Here is an 18904-nt window from a genome sequence, read left to right as displayed (position 1 = left end):
GCAAGCAGGAGGCATGACCAGAGTCCAAAGATGCATTCTAGCCAGGCAAGGACATTGGAGGAGGGTGTGAATCAGTGGAACAATCTTAGGAGAATTCTCATGGCCAGATATGCAGGCTTGGAAGGCAGCATTTGACCATCTTGGTCGGAGGCTCCTAACCTTAACAGGATGGCAAATAAGGAATAAGCAGTGCCAGGCTGTGTCACCCTGAGTGGGATGGAATGCAGTACTAAGCAAAGTGGGGACAACCAAGCTGGGCACATGTAAAACAAATTTATTCTCATCTGATTTGTGTGCGTGATGCTTCACCAAGGACAAGTCCTTACTCTGGGAGGCTTACAATATATAATTCCATCTGTGTTATATATGTATAAATCAGTGCCATGCCACTTGAAACAGGTAATGGCTTCCTCCCACCCAAAGAATCCTGGGAAATGTAGTTTGCGAAGGGTGCTGAAAGTTGTTAGGAGCTCCTGTTCCCCACACAGAGCTACAATTCCTAGATTTCCCTGGGAAGAGGGATTGATGTATGAACCACTTTGAGAACGGTAGCTCTGTGAGGAGAGCAGGGGTCTCCTAAGAACTCTGTTAGCAAACTACAGGTCCTAGGATTCTTTGGAGGAAGCTGTGACTGTTTAAAGTGGTATAATACTGCTTTAAATGTGAGGTGCTGGTTGGGGCCTATAGTTCAAGACAAGGAGACGGCAGGGGAGATGAGGAGAGAGGTCAAGGCAAGGGCAAACAGAAATAACATGCAATGCTTTTAGTTAACATGTACCTGGATCTGGTTACAGCAGGTTTGTGGGGACCAGATGCTTTGTGGAGAGTTTTTAATACTGGGCAAAAGGGAGCAAAAGGGGAAATGGTCCAAAGTCTTCAGGATGTTTATAGCAATCATGGAATAGAAGAAGGACAGGGAAGAGGAGCCTGCCGACCTTCCAGGGAACTCAGTCCCTCTTTTTACTGTATTTCTTCAGAGCATTGTCCTGTGTTGCCCCAGTGCCCTCGTCTGGCATTACTCCCTAACCGACAGCCGAATAAAGACTGGCTCCCCACTTGACCACCTGCCCATCTCCCCCTCCAACCTGCCCATGCCTGGGGTCAGCGCTGGCTTCATGCAGCAGGTGAGCAGCAGGGACCGGAATGAGCAGCAGGTGAGCACCAGGGCCTGGAGCCCCTCATCTCGGTCAGTCTCGATTCCCACAGCTTGCTGGGCCAGTAGCCCAGCTGCAGGAGAGACATGCCAGGCTTTCCCTGTCACCCCTGGCTCACCCCGCTTGGTCCCCTCTCGGGTGTTTGGGGCTAAATGGTGGCAGCCCCTCTCGTGCTTCTGGGGGTTGCACCACATCCTCTCCAACGTGCCTTCCTTGTCAGGTCCGAGCGAGACTCCGGGAGATCGAGCAGCAGATCAAGGAGCGGGGCCAGGCAGTGGAGGTGCGCTGGTCCTTTGACAAATGCCAAGAAGCCACTGCAGGTAGGCCATGCTGCAACGCATGCCACACTTTGCCCACATGAAGTGTGGTTTGCTCTTCATGTCCCCACGCCCTGATGTGTTTGCACGTGTGCTTTTATCTGTTCTGCTGGTTGTTAATGAGCCTTTCCTCTCACTCTCCAGGCAGCCTGGCTGTTTTTCTTCTACTTGGGGAGTTCTAGAATTGTAGAGTTAAAAGGGACCCCCTGAGGTGCAGTGCAGGGGATCTCAGCTAGAGCATGACAGATGGCCACACCCAACCTCTGCTTGAAAACCTCCCAAGGAAGGAGAGTCTGCCACCTGCCGCAGGACGGCCTCTGTATCTCTTTTGCTTTCCTCTTCCATTCCAGGATTCACAATAAGCCGTGTGCTGCACACCTTGGAAGTGTTAGATAGCCACAGCTTCGAGAGATCAGACTTCAGCAACTCTTTGGATTCCTTGTACAACAGGATATTCGGGGGAGGACCGAGCAAAGACAGCCACGAGGTGAGGACTATTGCACAAAGCAGCTGCAGTTTCTTTCACCATAGGAAGCTGCCCTTTGCAGAGTCAAATCCTCTTTACCCCTCTAGTTCAGCATCATCCACACTGGCTGCCAGCAGTTTTCTGAGTCTTGCACTGAGCTTTGGTCCTTCCCTTAAAAATAAAGTAAGGTTCCAGTCCTCATGGTTCTGGATAAAGGGCTAATATGAATAAGAGCATTCCTTATGCCAGTGTTCCAGCTAGCTCATTGTATCATCCACACTGATAGGCAGTGCCTCTCCAGGGTTTCAGGAAGGGGACATTCCTAGCCCTACCTGGAGATGCCAGAGATTGAACCTGGAACATTCTGCATGCATAGCAGGTGCTGTGCCACTGAGCCCTGGCCCTTTGCCTGTGTGGCTGAGGCTACGTACACACCGTACACGTAAGGCACCCCCCAAAAGAATCCTTGGAACTGTTGTTTTAAGGGTGCTGAAAATTGTAGCTCTGTAAGGGGTAAAGTACAGTTTGCATGATTCCCCCCTTTTTTTGAGGGGTGCATATAGTTGTTGTTGGCATCTATCTATCTCGGGAGACAGTGGAGTGTGCTAGGGGTGAAGTCAAACCACAGTGTTGGCAGCACTCAAGTGACCTCCCCAGTGCTTAAGCCAGGGCAGCATGAATGAAGGCCCTGGGTGACCAGATGACAAGACACCCCCTCTCAGTCTCACTGATGTGGTCCAAAAGAAAGCAGAGCAAAACTTTGGTACCAGCTGGGCTCTGGAGTTACCGGAAGGAGGTGTACAAGGTGCCTTCCAACCGTCTTAAGGACTCCACTCCAGATTTGTGTTGAGTTCTAGAGTTCTATAGTATATGCAGCCAGAGAATGTTGGAAGCAGGTTTCATGTGGAGACTGTGGTCTGTTGCATCGATTCCAGTTCAATCCATAGCGTTCACCACCTCTTGTTTCATCTTCACAATGTCAAAGCACATAGGACAAAAGCCATGCACTGTGCAGAGAATGTGGGTAGAAGTAAGTCCGTTCCTGCCCCCTCCCTCTGTTTTTCCATAATACCAGAACTCGGAACCACCTTGTGATGCTGAATATTGGGAGATTCAGGACAGACAAAATAAAATAGTTTTCCAGACAATGTATTCTGCATCTCTGGAACTCACTGTCATAAGATGTGGTGACAGCAGCTGGCTTAGATGACTTTAAAAGAGGATCAGGCAAATTTGTAGAGGCGGAGAAGTAGGAGGGGGTCGGTCAGTGGCTGCTGTCAGTAACCTCTGGGGTTTAGGAGCAGTGTGTGCCACCTGCTTCAGGAGACAGGGTTGTGCCAGGGGTTCAGAGTCAGTTTACAGGATGTTCCAGAGAGCAAAGCCAGAGTACAGTCCAGGGTCAAGAACGGAGGGAAAGTCCAGTCATTGGCCAAGGGAAGGTTGCTTCTCAGCAAGTCACCACCGTCAGTCTAGAAACTGGAGTAATGAAACTGTTGTAGAAGCTTTCGCAAGGGACTGAAGGCTTTTATGCAGGAGTCTGTTAGGAGCAGCTAGTGATCATCACTCTCTGTTCTGAGGCACCATATGAAAACATTATTGTTTTCCCCAGGCATTTGGTGCTTAATGTTCTGCTTATCTTTAGTGGAGTGGCACTGAGTTTGAACTGTTTGTGTGTATGTGTGTGTAACTTTAGGTTGTTTATCATGGTTTCTAACGTAAGCCAATTGCAGTTTTGCTTTTTTTGGGGGGGGGGGAGGAGCAGTCATAATCCTCTCACCTTGGATCACTCTAGCAGGCCTCTTCTGGCATTAATGTTTGCTTTGTTTAACACTGTGACTGAAGGAAAGCAACAGCTGGTGTTGCAGACCTGAATTTATTTCCTGACCTGGCCTGATCTCTGGGCCTCTGCTAGAGCATTTTCTCTCTGAGCAATGTGGGAGGAGAGCACAGCGTCTGTGGGTAGGGGTTGTTTGAAACTATGGGACCTCAGAACCCCTTCATGGTCAGTCTGCAGAAATGGAGCCTGTCACCAGCCCCTGGCACATTTAGATACCCTGCACCAGGGGTTCCAAAATTGTGGGTGGTCTACAAGCTTAATTCAGGTGGTCTGGGGCATGTCTGTGTTAAATATTCGTATTGATATTTAACTATAATGCACCAAAACACAATAAAAAGAAGAAGAAGCAATAAGCAGAAGCTTCTTTTGTTTCTGACATTGTGTTTCCGTGCATTACTATTCACAGTTTGTGGAATCTGTTACATAAGAAATAAAAGAAGTGATAAAAATGCAGTTAGAAATCACACAGCATCTAGTACAGTGCATTACAGTTGCTACAACAGGCAGAAAAAAACATCATTAAGTGATCCGCTAGGACCATCAGCAGTTTTCAACTGGTCAGGGGCAGAGGGGAGCTTGAGAACTGCTGCTCTACTCAACCTGTTTCCTGGCAGATCTCCCCAGATGATGACGCAGTGGTGGCCCTTCTGTGTGAGTGGGCTGTCAGCCACAAGCGATCCGGGCGCCACAGGGCAATGGTTGTGGCCAAGCTGCTAGAGAAGCGGAACTCTGAGATTGAAGCGGAGGTGAGTGTGGGAGCACTTTCAACTGCAGAGCCGGGCAGTAGTTGTTGGACTACAATGTCCATGATGCATAATTGATTAGCTGTTCTGGCTGGGGCTAACAGCAGTCCAACAGCATCAGAACAGCCACAGATTCATCATCCTTGCTGTAGGGAGAACTTGTAGGGGTAGAAGAAAAGAAAAATTTGCAAGGAATCTAGTGATTTGGGGAAAGCAGTCTCCCACAACCTGGTGTTCTCCAGATGTTTGGGCTACAACTCTCCATCAGCCCCTGGAACTGATGGGAATTGTAGTCCTGGAAGGCACTAGGTTGGGAAAAGCTGGGGTAAGTACTCTTAAAATCCCACTCTTCCACCTAGACCTGGTTATTAAAGTTTGATGCAGAGTTTGAGTTGAGGGGTAACTCTGAAGCTCACTAGATGTCCTTGGACAAAATGCTAGTAACAGCTTCTGTTATCACCTCCAGGATATTGGTGTCATTCTTGTGTGGATGACCATGGCAGTAGCTTTGTTTGCTTCAAAATTATAACCAACTCTTCTGTTAAAAAAACAAAAAAAGCTGTTTAGAAAATCCACAAAATAAAAACGGTAATAGAATTATATTTAAAACAAGCAAAAACGTAACGTAACAACGTAACATAACATAACATAACATAACATAAAACACATAACAACACAACATACTGTATTTTTCGCCCTAAAGAACGCACTTTTTCCCCTCCAAAAATGAAGGGGAAATGTGTGTGCATCCTATGGGGCGAATAGGCTTTCGGTGAAGCCTGGAGAGCGAGAGGGGTTGGTGTACACCGACCCCTCTCGCTCTCCAGGCTTCGCGGACCTCTCCGCAAGCAGCGGGAGCCAGCGCTGGGCTCCCACGGCTTGCAGAGAGCTGCCTGTTTGGGGGCTGGGGTCAGGGGAAGCTCGGGCGGGCCTCCCCCGCCCCAGCCCCGCGCCTGGGGTGAAAAATTAGGTGCGCCTTATGGGACAGTGCGTCCTATAGGGCGAAAAATATGGTAACTTGGTGGAAGAGAACGTAGTTGCAAAAAACTGGAGGCACTGTACCTCTGAATACCAGTTGTTGGAAATCACAAGTGGGGAGAGTGTAGAGTGCAGTGCAAAAAGCAGCCACTCGCCCACCTATCTAACCTCTGAAGGCCAGGCAATGTAGAACAGGGTGGCAGCTGACATCCTTAGAGAGCTGAGAGGCCCATACAGGAGACAGATGTTGTTAAGATACCCTGGTTCCTATGCTGTGAAGCCCTCGGTTACTGGGGCAGGCTTTTGCTTCATCCAAAGGCAGCAAACTGCAGAAGCGGGAGGGTCTTTGTTTTGACGGTTGAGGGGCTGGGGACTAACCACATCCCTTTCTTCCCAGAGGTGCGGAGACTCAGAAGTGGTGGACGAGAAAGGCTCCATCTCCTCAGGTTCCCTCTCGCCAGTCGTTACGCCCGTCTTTCAGGACGTCCTCATGCAGTTCCTGGACACCCAGGCTCCCGTGCTAAGTATGGGCTCTGGTGTATGGCTCTCACCTTCAACTCCTGGCAGGCCCCGAGGCGGCAGTTGGGAAAGCGTTGCCCTCCTTTGCTTACCCTTCCTTTGGGGAAATGTGGCTACACTGCTGCTTCCTCACCTGCTCTTCTCCCTTTCCCTGGCAGCCGACCCCAGCAACGAGAACGAAAGGGTGGAGTTCTTCAACCTGGTCCTGCTGTTCTGTGAGCTGATCAGGCACGACGTCTTCTCCCACAACATGTACATGTGCACGCTGATCTCCCGCGGGGACCTGGCCATTGAGCATGGGCCTCGCCCTCCCTCGCCCTTTGACGACACAGCCGACGAGCACGACAGGAAGGAGGTGGAAGGGAGCAGCAGCATGAAGCTGGAGGTGTGGGCCAGGGAAGAGGAGGAGATAGTGCAGGAGAAAAAGGGGCAGTTGCTGTTGGGGGACTTTGGGGCTTGCTTGTGGGGCTTTTAGAATCTGAACGGCTGCGCCTTGTTTCCTGTCTCTCCCAGGACACGGGCCTGTCAGAGTGCCAGATGGACATTGACCACAACTCCAGCGTGATTTTTGATGATATGGAGAAGACAGATTTCTCGGTATGACCTGCCAGGGTGGCCGGGCCGGGCCCCTTTCTAAGTCCTATACTTCTGACTTCATAAAATAAGGGGGGGTTTTGGTGTGTGCCCCCCACCCCAGTGCTTGTGGGGGGGGGGGAGTAGTGCATGCCTTTGGTTTCCTCTGCCTGGTATGCTGCAGAGAGGGCACAGACCATAAGCATTCTGCTCCCTGAATGCCCGTTTTATTTCAGTATTCAAAGAGGCAGCCAGGGATGAGGGCAGAGCTTGGCACAGCCAAAGTCACCTTTTAGTGGCAGCCAAAGTGGGGTTGCGTGCAGGGAGTCAGGTGGCCCTGACAGCGTAAATGTGGGTTTAGTGGGAGAAACAGAAGCAAGTCGTTGGAATCCTTGGTATCCAGCTGATTACCCCAGGCTCCCGCCTCCCCCTGCACTGCCTGGTGCTCAATGAAAGGCATACAGTGAGTGACAGGCCTGTTTGGTGTGTTGGCCAGTGACTATAGCAACCTTGCTTTGGTGTCCTTCCGAGACTGCTTTTTTTGAAGGTAGCCTTTTTCTTCCCCCTTTCCAACTAGTTCAGTGACCTCACCTTGCCTTCTGCGTGTGCATCTCTCTTCTCCCCCCACCAGATGTTTTCCCCTCCCATGCACTGCGAGTCTAAAGCCAGCCCTTCTCCGGAGAAACTGGATCTTGAGAAGGACATCAAGCCTCTCCTGAAGGACAGAGTTGCAGATGGAATGCTGGCGTCCCTCTATGACCAGCCTCGGCATATCCAGTACTCCATGCACTTCCCTATTCCACAGGTAGGAAAGGAAGCATCTCAAGGCTTGCTCTGGATGGAGAGAACAGGAGTAGAAATCAGATGCATAAGACCTAATCTCCTCTAAATAAAATGATTGTATTATGCTATCAGTTGTGAGAAATCCACAGCACACGCTGCAGTGAATAACAACACATTCCAGGTAAATGCATACCATGTTTACTAAACAGTGGAATACAAGTGAAGGTCATTTCCACTACACACACTCCCAAGGAACTAGAAGTTAGCTATTTCTTCTGAACTCCACTTAAGTTGTAGCTAGGCTGGAAAGCTTGCCTCTTGTTTGGTATCCATATGAAATTTTCCTACAAAGCACATTCATTTTTGCATACCATTATGTCAATTTGCAATCAAAACCTTTCATAAATCCAAAGAAACTTGCCTCTCGAGTTCCAAACAAATATTCAACACAACCAGGCCAATTAATTAAATTAATTAATTAAATTTGTTAGTTGCTTTATCTTCCCCAGGACAACCCAGAGCAACTTCCAACCAACCAACCAGACAGACAATTAAAGCTCACTAGACACATTAAAACCATAGGGTAAAACAAACACAACCTACATTAAAAACATTCCACCCACGTCTACAAGCCTGCTGATAGTTCTAGGCCGAAGACCTGGTTACAGAGGAAAGTTTTTGTCTGGCACCTAAAAAAAAAAAAAAGACTAACCCTCCCTTTTAGAAAATAACCCTGGTTTCAGAAAATTTATTTGTCAAATTGCTTTTAAAGGGCTTACGTTGCAAACTGAGTCTGCCTGTGTTATATTTCCACTATTTTACTTTTTATTTTTGATGATAAGTTATGCTGCAGTAGGCAGGTGGTGAACTGCCTACTGCTGTTCAGCTAGTGCAGAATTCAGCCAGGTTGCTCACCATAGCAAAATGGTTTGAGCATATTACACTGATCCTGGTATGACTGCACTGGTTACCAATTAGTTTCCAGGCCCAATTCAAAGTGCTAGTTTTGACCTGTAAACCCTTAAATGGCTCAGGACTGCAATACCTCAAGGGCCGCCTTTTTACATATGAACCTATGAGATCATCTTATGAGGCCCTCCTTCATGTGAGGACAGGCCTTCTCTGCATTTACTCCCCGTCTGGAAGGCTCTCCCCAGGGAGGTTCGCCTGGCGCCTCTTTAGGCACCAGGCAAAAACGTTCTTTTTTAACCAGGCTGTTGGTTGATTTGATTGACATCCTATGCCCTTTCAAAATGTGTTTTTTTGGGGGGAGGATTATTGGGTGGTTGTTTTTATTCCGATTATATATTTTGTGGTTTTATATTTTGATTTTGTTTTGTGAACTGCCCAATGACCTCTGGGTATAGGGCGCTATATAAGTTCAATAAATAAATAAAACAAATTAAACATAACTCTCTATTTGTCTTCCCCTTGTCTGAATAAAGAGAGCCGGTAATGTTTAATACACTTAACGATAACATCAGCTTTCATTCTATAAACAAGATCTTTGACCGATATAGTGACTAAGGCAACATGGAGGTAGTATGGATTCAAATTTCTCCTGTGTCACTTTGAAAAATGTAATCTCCATTAGAATTTGTAGGTCTTTTCTTTTAAAAAATATTATTTATACTTTTCAAATTTATACATTTCATTAATTTTACAATCATTTTAACATTTCAAGGTTTGACTTCCTTCCCCCTCTTTCTGCAGTTCCTTAAATTTATTTTTTAATATCTTCTGCATATCCAAACTCATTTAATTTGCTCATTTAATTATCTACTCTAAATGTATACTCTTAGGAATCTGCAGGTTATTACAATAATCCTGCCAATTTTTAAATCTTTTTACAGTTTAACTGTATATATTCAATAAACCGTTTCCATTCATTTATTAAAAGTTTGTTATCTTGATTTATTATTCTTCCGGTAAGTTTCGCCATTTCTGCATATTCCATAAGTTTCTGTATCCATTCTTCCTTTCCTGGGACCTCTTTCCATTTTGGGGCGAGTGACATTCTTGGTGCTGTAGTCGCATACATGAATAAGTTTCTGTACAGTCTGGGTAGTTCTGTTCCTATAATTCCCAAAAGAAAAGCTTCTGTGTTGTTGTTTTTTTACAAATGTCATTTTAAACATCCTTCTCAATTCAATTTCCCAGTAGGCTTTAACCTTACTACAAGACCACCACGTACGATAAAAAAAACCTTCTTTCGCTTTGCATTCCCAACACTTCATTGATTTAGATTTATACATTTTTGCCAGTTTACTCGGTGTTAGGTACCAACAATATATCATTTTCATATAATTTTCTTTTAAACCATAACACACTGTAAATTTTATACGGTGGTACCTCGGGTTACATACGCTTCAGGTTACAGACGCTTCAGGTTACAGACTCCGCTAACCTAGAAATAATACCTCAGGTTAAGAACTTTGCTTCAGGATGAGAACAGAAATCGTGTGGCAGTGGGAGGCCCCATTAGCTAAAGTGGTACCATTTCAGGTTAAGAACGGACCTCCAGAATGAATTACGTTCTTAACCCAAATTACCACTGTATTCATATTCCACAATCGTTCTCATGCTTCCATGTCTATATTATGACCAATATCTATTGCCCAATGTATCATTGCGGATTGTACTTGCACATTCTTTGTCTCCCATTCCAATAATATTTTAGACATTTTAGACACCTTATACATTATATTCCAACAGGCCTCACTCCAGTTTTGATATTTGTTCCCCAAACCCTCGTATCTTATCTTTCTTAAATACTTCATTCAAATGATGATATTGTAACCATGTTGTTAATTTCCCTGATAATTCCTTAAATTCTTTTAATTTATATTCTCCTCCCTCTTGTTTTAATAGTTTTCTATAAGTTGCCCACCCTTCTATTATATTCTTTTTCTTTACCACTATAGCTTCCAGTGGTGAGAGCCATTTTTTTTAATTTTTAATTTAATTTTTAAAATTAATTTATTACTTCTAATAAATCATTGTATTTATCCCATACTCTATACAAGTTTTTCCTAATTATATGATTTGTACATTCTTTATGAACTTTCACCTTTTGTACCATAAATAAGTGTGCCAGCCAAAAATATTATCATGACCTACTAAGTCTAAAATATGTGAATTTTCTAACATCCATTCCTTCAACCAACAAAGACAGGATGCCTCATAATAAAATTTCATATCCAGCAGGGAAAAACCTCCTCTTTCTTTTGCATCTATCATTATTTTATATTTTATTCTCGGTTTTTCCCCTTGCCAAATATATTTGGAGATATCTTTTTGCCATACATTGAAACAATCTGTCCTGTCAATCACCAGAATCAATTGAAACAGAAATAACATTCTGGACAACACATTTATCTTTATGGTCTACAGTCTACCTAATAATGAAAGATTCATTCTGTTCCAAATTTGCAAATTTATTTTAATATCTTACCAGGTTTTAATATAATTGTCTCTATATAAATTTATATTATTTGCTGTTACCCATACACCTAAATATTTAACCTTCCTTTCAATCTTTAAACTGGATACATCTTGTAATTTGTTCTTACTCTTACTCTTTATATTTTTAAGCAAGAGTTTGGTTTTACCTTTATTAATCTGCTATTTCGTCAATTTTTTTAAAATCTCTTATAATAATTTGGGGATAGACTCTATTGGTTCTTCTACAGATATCACCACATCATCTGCACATGGTTTTAATTTATATTGTCTCTGTTCCACTCTTACGTCTTTAATCTTGATTACATCTTATTCTTTGCGCCAAAACTTCTAAAACTATTATAAACAACAAAGGTGACAACAGACAGCCTTGTCTTGTTCCTTTAGTTACTTTACACTTCTCAATCAGAACGTTATATACCATCAGCTTAGCTAACTGGTCAGTGTATATATTACCTTAACTCCTTTTATATAAGTGTATCCACAACCCATATATTCTAAAACTTTAAACATAAAATCGCAGGACACATTATCAAATGCTTTGTTTAGGAATCAAAATTATATAAGAATTCTTCCATGATTTTGGCAGCTCGCCCATATTTAAAATCATATTCATAATGTCCTTTAATGGTTGTTTTAGATAATCCTGCCAAGAATTTGTAGGTCTTGTTGTGTTTTGATGTCATGTTCACCATTGTATTTACAGTGAAGGAAATCTTGTTTGGCACTTTTCCCCTTAAGGCTCTCTAAGTAGATTCTTTGTTGTGTGTGTTTTTCATATGTAAACAAGAACAATAGGTTGTGTATAATTTGGGTTTTGTGTTTCTGTAGGCAGAAGACACCTGTTGTGCATAAATTTATATTGCTAGATGGGAAAAAACCACTTAGTATGGTGTTTGAGGTGGCTTCTGCCTGCAGCAGTCCCTCTCCAACTTTTAGTACTGCAGAAATCCCTCTAGGGTTTGACAAGCTGCATATTCCACCTGACACCACTTAATTCCCTCCTCACCACTGCCTCCCGTGTAGTTGAGATGCTGTCACTTTCCCCTCATTACATCCTCAAGAACACGAGGGAGATATCATTTGCGGAAGTTGCTTCTGTGTGCTTGTCAAACTTCTCTGCAAACTTCTCTGCCCATGACCTGCATCATTTGGGTTTTGCTACCTTTCTGGGTTAGAACAGGGTGGTCCAATATGCAGCCTTCAAGGCCTCTTTTGTCAGCCCTCAACATTTGACATGCCCGCCCCCCGTGCTTGCGCTGCCTTCCCAAAGCCGAGTAAGCCTGGCACTCTGGGAAGGAGGTTTGAGGGCTCTGACAGTGTGCTAGTTAGTGCTTTCCCACCTTTCGGAAGAAGGTGGGAGGACTCTAGGAAATGTGAAAGCCCTGAGTTAGAACATGAATTTGTGCATGCTTCCTCTCCCTGCCCCCCACCTGATTTATAAAAACATTAATGTGGCTGTCCCCCCTTTTAAAAAAGGTAGTATGGTAACTAGCAGGGCTTGGCTACTGACACAAAACTAAGTGACCTATCAGCCATCTTATTATGATTAATATTTATTAGCTGCTTTTTTCAGAAACATGAACTCAGAGTGACTTAGAAACAACTTGCAAAGTAGAAACTTGGAGGCAGCTTCTTAGACTGTGATCTGGAGCGGGGTGGGGGCTGTGGCCCTCCAGATGTTGCTGGACTCCAACTCCCAGCAGCTCCAGTAGCCAGCATGGCCACTGGCAAGGGATGATCGAAGTCCAGCATCATCCGCTGGGCCACAACTTTCCCACCCTTGATCTAGTGCATGGTGCAGTGTGGCAAAGATGGCCAATGCACCATATAAACTTTTCTCTGCCAGCTACTTTATGCATGTAAATTTAGGAGAGAGGGCACAGCTCAGTGGCAGAGTGTGCGCTTTGCATGCAGAACTTCCCAGGTCTGACTGCTGGCATTTTCAGCCAAAGGCTTTAGATAGGAGGTGATGGGAAAGATCTAATTTTCTGAGATTCTTGCAAACTGCTGAGGGACAAAGTAGGCCCATCATGGGCTGGGTGGACAAAAGTTCTGATTTACAACATGGCACCTTCCTATGAGCAACTCTTGCATTTTTATCAAAAGCATTTCCCACTGCCTGCTACGTTATGGAATGCTTTATGTTCTCTGCCTTGGTTCACCAACCCTGCACTAAAGAGTACTGTTTTTTGTTCAGCAGGCCAGACCTTTCTCTGGGCAACCCACCTGTTGAAGTCCATTGTGCAGCACTTCCCAAGCGCCTGGAAGCTATTGGTGGTCAGGCGCTTGGGAACTGCCTTGCAAGGGGCTTTGCTGTTGCTGCAGCACCAAGCTGTTTGCATTGAAATGACCATTAGAGCTGAGGTTTTCTCCCTCTATTTTGGCAGCAGTTTCAATGCTGGTGAAGGTGCACCTTGCTCCTGCCTAGTTGTCCCTTTGCAGCCACTCCAGTTCCTGCCCACTGCACCTGACATCAGGTGTGGGGTAGGTGAGCATGGTTTAGGGGAAATGTCTTTGAGGTTCCCCACACCCTGCTTCATTGGGTTTGTGAGGTAGGCAAGGGCCTCTTAACACTGGTAGCTGGAAAAGCTCCCCGCCTGGCATCAGCAGCTGACACCCACCCCTTCCAACCTCTTGCTTCTCAGGAGGAGTCAAGCAGCCACGAATGCAACCAGCGGCTGGTGGTCCTTTTTGGTGTTGGGAAGCAGCGTGATGAGGCACGGCATGCCATCAAGAAGATAACCAAAGATATCCTGAAGGTGTTAAACAGGAAGAGCACAGCAGAGACAGGTCTGTGGGGCACCTGTGTGTCCAAAGAGCAGGGTTTCCCAAACTTGGGTCTCCAGCCATTGTTGTTGGACTACAACTCCAATCATCCCTACCTAACAAGACCAGTGGACAGGGATGATGGAAATTGTAGTCCGAAAACAGTTGGAGCCCCAAAGTTGGGAAACCCTGTGTTATGGGATCGTGCACTTTACATGGGGCTTCTTTTGAACACTGGAAAGGACAATGTGTTCAAAATATGGCAGTGCTTGTGGGTAAGATCACATTTGGTCAGTATTGAAATAACTGTGTTGGCTTCCTGGCCTACTTCAGAGTGCTGCTTTTGACCCAAGTGGCCTGTGACCAGGTTACTTTAATGGTCATCTCCAATATCACTATCATCTTATTGTTACCATTATTACATTTCTTATCTGCGTCATGTTTCTTCACCATAAGGTCCCAGGGCCACAATACAGCAGTGTAAAAACATGATATTAAAGTCAGTTAAAGCAATTTACAGTCAAAAGAATAGGGCGGCTCCTAGAAACACACACCTCAGGCGCTGAATGCCAGAATAAAGAGGTGCGTGTTCAGCATGGGACGGAAGCTGTCCTGTGAAGATGCTACATGCGCCTCTGTGGGGAATGAATTCCATAGCTTAAGTGCTGCCACAGATAGTGAACACTCTCCTGGGCTGCTTTCATGCCCTAAACATCTGAGGGTGGTGGAGCTACCAAGAGGATCTTAACATATGAGAGGGTCTCCAGGGAAGGAAGCAGCCTTTCCAATATCTGGGGCCTAATTACTTAGGTAATGAACTGATGATCTGCCAGCCTGCTAAGGTTATCCTCTGAAGGCCTCCTGCAAAGGTTAGGTGAGCCACACCTGGAGAGGAGGCTTTTTATTTTGAGGCACCTAGCCTATGGAATGCTATCTTCCAGGATATTCAGGGGCCCTCTCTGAGATACGTTTCGGGCACCAGATTAAAAACCACTCTGTTTGCTGAGGTTCTTTGGGGGACAATAATATACAGTGCTTCTAATTCCCAACTACCATACTGTAAACTGCTGCTTTTTGTACTTACCGAGTAATTGCAAAACTAATTGCCATTTTCACATTGATTTTCTACTGAGATTGTATTGCTTATGGTTTTCCTGAAGCTGCTCTTTGTGTTTATGCAAATGAAAAATGTGGGGTTTACATTTCTAAGCAAAAACTAAGCAGCAGCCGTCTGGTTTTGCTTTGTTTTGTTTTCCCTCCTTCCTTCTGTATAGGGGGAGAGGAGGGGCAGAAAAGGAAACGGAACAAGCCAGAGGCCTTCCCGACAGCCGAGGACATCTTTGCTAAGTTCCAACACCTTTCTCATTTTGACCAGCACCTTGTCACCTCTCAGGTGTGTGCCTTGTGCATGAGGACAGGGATCTCCTTTGGTCATGTGCCTTTCAGCTGACTACTGAAAGGCACATGTGTCTCAGGGGCAGAGCATGTGCTATGTACATAGAAGGTCCCAGGTTCAATCCCTGGCATCTCTGGTCTATAGCTTCACGCAGCAGATGTTGAGAAAAAGAAAGAAAGAAAGCTGCTGCCGGTCAGTGAAGACAGTATTGGGCTACATCAGGCATGCAGATCCTTCTTCAGGCCATGGGCCATATTCCATTGTGTGCAGGTTTTTTGGGGGGGATGCCAGTGGTGGGTGTGGCTAAAGTAGGCATGGCCAGACACACCTACACCCCCCGCTCTCCATCCTTCATCCAGGCAAGCAAGAGATCCCATCACAGTGCAAGGACACATTCCGCCCAGGTAAAGTCCCTAGAGGAGGGGACGGAACAGGGCCAGTGAGGGGTGTGGCCTGGGGAGGGGGCATGGCCCGGGACAGACAGAGAGGCCTGGAGGGCTGCACCTGGACCCCCCCCCAGGGCTTCGTAATCGGCTGTTGACCCCCTGCTCCCCAACTCCAGGTATCACGCAACGTCTTAGAGCAGATCACCAGCTTTGCCTTAGGGATGTCCTACCACCTGCCCCTGGTGCAGCATGTCCAGTTCATCTTCGACCTGATGGAGTACTCGCTCAACATCAGTGGGCTCATCGACTTCGCCATCCAGGTGGGCATCTCGAAGCTGGGGGCTGATGATAGAACCCGCCTCGGTCCCCTCTTCATTTCTCTCCCTCCCCTCTTTCTTATAGCAGCCTTTCCAGCCTGATACCCTTTAGATGTTTCAGACTACAACTCCACCTGCACTCATCAGCACAGCTGGCTTGGGCTGTTGCGAATGGTGGTCCAAGGCACCTGGATGGCACTTGGTTGGGTCCTGCTGCTGTATGCGTTGACCCCACCCCTTCCAGAAACCTTGTGCTTGGTTAAGTCAGGGATGGAGAAAGCGATTGTCTTTCAAACATGGTTGGACTCACAGTTCCCATCATCTCCAATGGTCAGGTGATGCAGCAGAGCTCTTCTTATGTTACCAAATACAATAGCAGTGAAAGGATAGCACTGAGAATGAACAGACAAAACAAAATTGTACACACCAAATGGAAGTGCATGTAATACAGTGGTACCTCTGGATGCGAATGGGATCCGTTCCAGAACCCTGTTCGCATCCTGAGTAGAACGTAACACGTGTGTGCTCGGGTCGCGTTTTGCCGCTTCTGTGCATGCGTGTGATGTCATTTTGAGCGTCTGCGCACGCATGAGCGGCGAAACCCGGAAGTAACGTGCTCCGTTACTTCCGGGTCGCCGTAGAGTGTAACTTGAAAACGCTCAACCTGAAGCATATTTAACCCCAGATATGACTGTACACAAACCATTTGCACCTTACTGTTGTTAGTCTAGAGGGAGAGAGGCATCCAAGTGAGCTGTCTCCACCCACCAACCAGGATCAGAGCATCTTTTCTGTTCTTTCCTCTCATGTTCTGCCTTTTGTATTTCATAAAAGAGAAGTCTGCTTCTTGCCTTTCTCCAGTCTGCTTCTCCCTCCTCTGTCCCATAGGAACACCAGAAGAGCCCTGCTGGGTCAGGCCAAGGGCCCAGAACCATGTTATTGTACAGTGGTGAACCAGGTTCGCTTAAGAATGCCGCAAGCAGGACAGGAGTGCAATAGTGCTCTTTTCACTTGTGCTCCCCAGCAACTTATTCTGGAGCATGCTGTCTCTGATATTGGAGATACTTTATTACAATGTTTCTCAAACCTGAGTCTCCACCTGTTTTTGGATTTTAGTTCACATCATCCCTGACCACTGGCTCTGCTAGCTTGTTGTAGTCCAGCAAACCTTGAAGCTGAGCTGCCTCGAGAGAAATATTGCGGCTTCATTTACCAAAACAAAAAGCAAAACTTGGATACGTTTTCACTTTAAAAGGCCCATCACTTGCCACTGTGATGCCTGGCCTGCAAACTCTGGTTTGATTGTGTTCTCCAGACCCAAGATTCCAAGCTGTTGTTTGCAGATGGTTGGTGATCCTTGTTTGGAGGCTATGTGCAAGTCACAGCTTCCTGGATCAGGTGTTACAACAAATTGTGGCTTTGCCCCAAAGGGAAAAGTAATTCATTTAAGCATTTGGGAGAGAGGAGGGACTGTGTGAGCACAAAGCCCCGTGGGGAATTGGCCACTGGCTACTTAGAGAGTTCATGGGTGAGGGGGCCACAGACCTACATCTCCAAGCCCCTCACTATTCTTTTGGAAAACTTCAACTCCTGACCTATTTCTGTCAACAGAAACAGCTTTTGTAAGGGGCTGGGGATAGTGGTCTGTGAACTAGTCTGCTGTGTCACTCACACATGCCTCCTTTAATCTTTACGTTTTCTTGTGTTGAATCCAGCTGCTGAATGAGCTGAGTGTGGTGGAGGCAGAGCTGCTGCTGAAGTCCTCTAACCTGGTGGGCAGCTACACCACCAGCCTGTGCCTGTGCATCGTGGCCGTGTTGCGGCACTATCATTCCTGCCTTATCCTAAATCAGGACCAGATGGCTCAAGTATTTGAAGGGTAGGAATCCAGTGCTTCTCAGCTGCTGCTCTAAGGGTGTCAGGGGCCTTGCATTGCGTAAGAGCTTCTTGTTGGTGCAGCTCCCCATCCTTAATGCCCGGAAATGCCCTGTGGGTGGGGGAGCCGTGGACAGCCCTGCTTGCCCCCTGCATGTTGAGTTTCCCCTCACCACCCTGCCTTCCATCACAGTTTCTCTCACTTTATTTGTAAACCTGTTGCTACATTTATATCCCACCATTTTTTCCAAGGAGCTCGAGGTGGCATACATGTTTCTCCCCCTCCCTTCCACTTTTAATCCTCACAACAATCGTGTCAGGGACTGGCAGGATGCTGATGAGTGTGCCTGAGGGGAAAGGGGGCTGGAGTCATGAGAAGGGGGCAGTGGTTTGTGGGGACCTGTACTAGTCAGTAGGCAAGAGTCAGAGGCAGGGAAAGCTTCAGAGATGGGAGGCAGGACACAGGATTGGTCAGAAAAAGAGGAGGAAGAGGCCAGTTGGGCAAGTGAAGGGCTAGGAGCTTCCCTGCCCTTTCTTGCACCATTGTCTCCCAGAACCAGGAGGGGATTGAAGAGGAAAGCACAGAGGCAGCTTCCATGCAGGTGGAAGGAGTGTGTGGCCCTCTGTTGCTGCAGGTGCTCTGTAGAGCACAGACCTGGAAATAGCTGCCTATTCACCAGACTGGTGATGGGGAGGGGGTGCGCTGATGACAGAAGGCTGGGCTAAGAGACTGTGGCTTGCCCCAAGGTGACCAAGTGGAGGATTGAAACCCTCCCTGACTTAATCCAACCCTCTCACCACTCCTTCACCCTGCTTTCTTCTGCCCCTTCAGGTTGTGTGGGGTGGTGAAGCACGGCATGAACCGCTCCGACGGATCTTCTGCGGAACGCTGCATCCTAGCGTACCTCTATGACCTCTACACTTCCTGCAGCCACCTGAAGAGTAAATTTGGAGAGCTATTCAGGTGAGCGCCATCTGACTGTCTAGGGAGGTGACGCAGGGAAGTGTGTTTTGTTTCTCCTACCTAAAAGGTCCTCATCCACCTTCCTTCCTTCTCCCCACCAGCGACTTCTGCTCCAAGGTGAAGAACACCATCTACTGCAACGTGGAGCCATCCGACTCGAACATGCTGTGGGAGCCCTTGTTCATGATCGACACCATCGAGAATCCGTCGGCCCACAACTTCACCTACACCAACCTGGGCAAGAGCCTCACCGACAACCCGGCCAACCGCTACAGCTTTGTGTGCAACGCCCTCATGCACGTTTGTGTGGGGCACCACGACCCTGATCGGTGAGAGCTGGACTAGGCTGGTTGGGCCTCTGGGCT

General features: G+C 46.6%; 1 protein-coding gene across 14 annotated transcripts in view; it reads left to right on the top strand.

The window, feature by feature from the left end:
• Window positions 1–18904, top strand: part of MED12 (mediator complex subunit 12) — a 52080-nt gene that overhangs the window by 8155 nt on the left and 25021 nt on the right. For 5 of the 14 annotated variants that reach the window (XM_083721101.1, XM_083721103.1, XM_083721102.1 and 2 more), the window contains 14 exons: window positions 978–1154; window positions 1375–1474; window positions 1822–1958; window positions 4389–4520; window positions 5893–6019; window positions 6173–6399; window positions 6528–6611; window positions 7219–7392; window positions 13481–13625; window positions 14876–14994; window positions 15560–15703; window positions 17416–17579; window positions 18408–18539; window positions 18641–18868. In XM_083721101.1, the coding sequence (XP_083577227.1) occupies window positions 978–1154; window positions 1375–1474; window positions 1822–1958; window positions 4389–4520; window positions 5893–6019; window positions 6173–6399; window positions 6528–6611; window positions 7219–7392; window positions 13481–13625; window positions 14876–14994; window positions 15560–15703; window positions 17416–17579; window positions 18408–18539; window positions 18641–18868 (2090 nt within the window). The remainder of the gene's footprint in view (window positions 1–977; window positions 1155–1374; window positions 1475–1821; window positions 1959–4388; window positions 4521–5892; window positions 6020–6172; window positions 6400–6527; window positions 6612–7218; window positions 7393–13480; window positions 13626–14875; window positions 14995–15559; window positions 15704–17415; window positions 17580–18407; window positions 18540–18640; window positions 18869–18904) is intronic. The other 9 variants (XM_083721106.1, XM_083721105.1, XM_083721104.1 and 6 more) reach the window with 3 other exon arrangements.

This window comes from Podarcis gaigeae (assembly GCF_964106915.1).
Source record: "Podarcis gaigeae genome assembly, chromosome: Z".
Taxonomy (NCBI): domain Eukaryota; kingdom Metazoa; phylum Chordata; class Lepidosauria; order Squamata; family Lacertidae; genus Podarcis; species Podarcis gaigeae.
The sequence above is the reverse complement of the archived record's forward strand: the minus strand, read 5'-3'. Positions and strand labels throughout refer to the sequence as shown.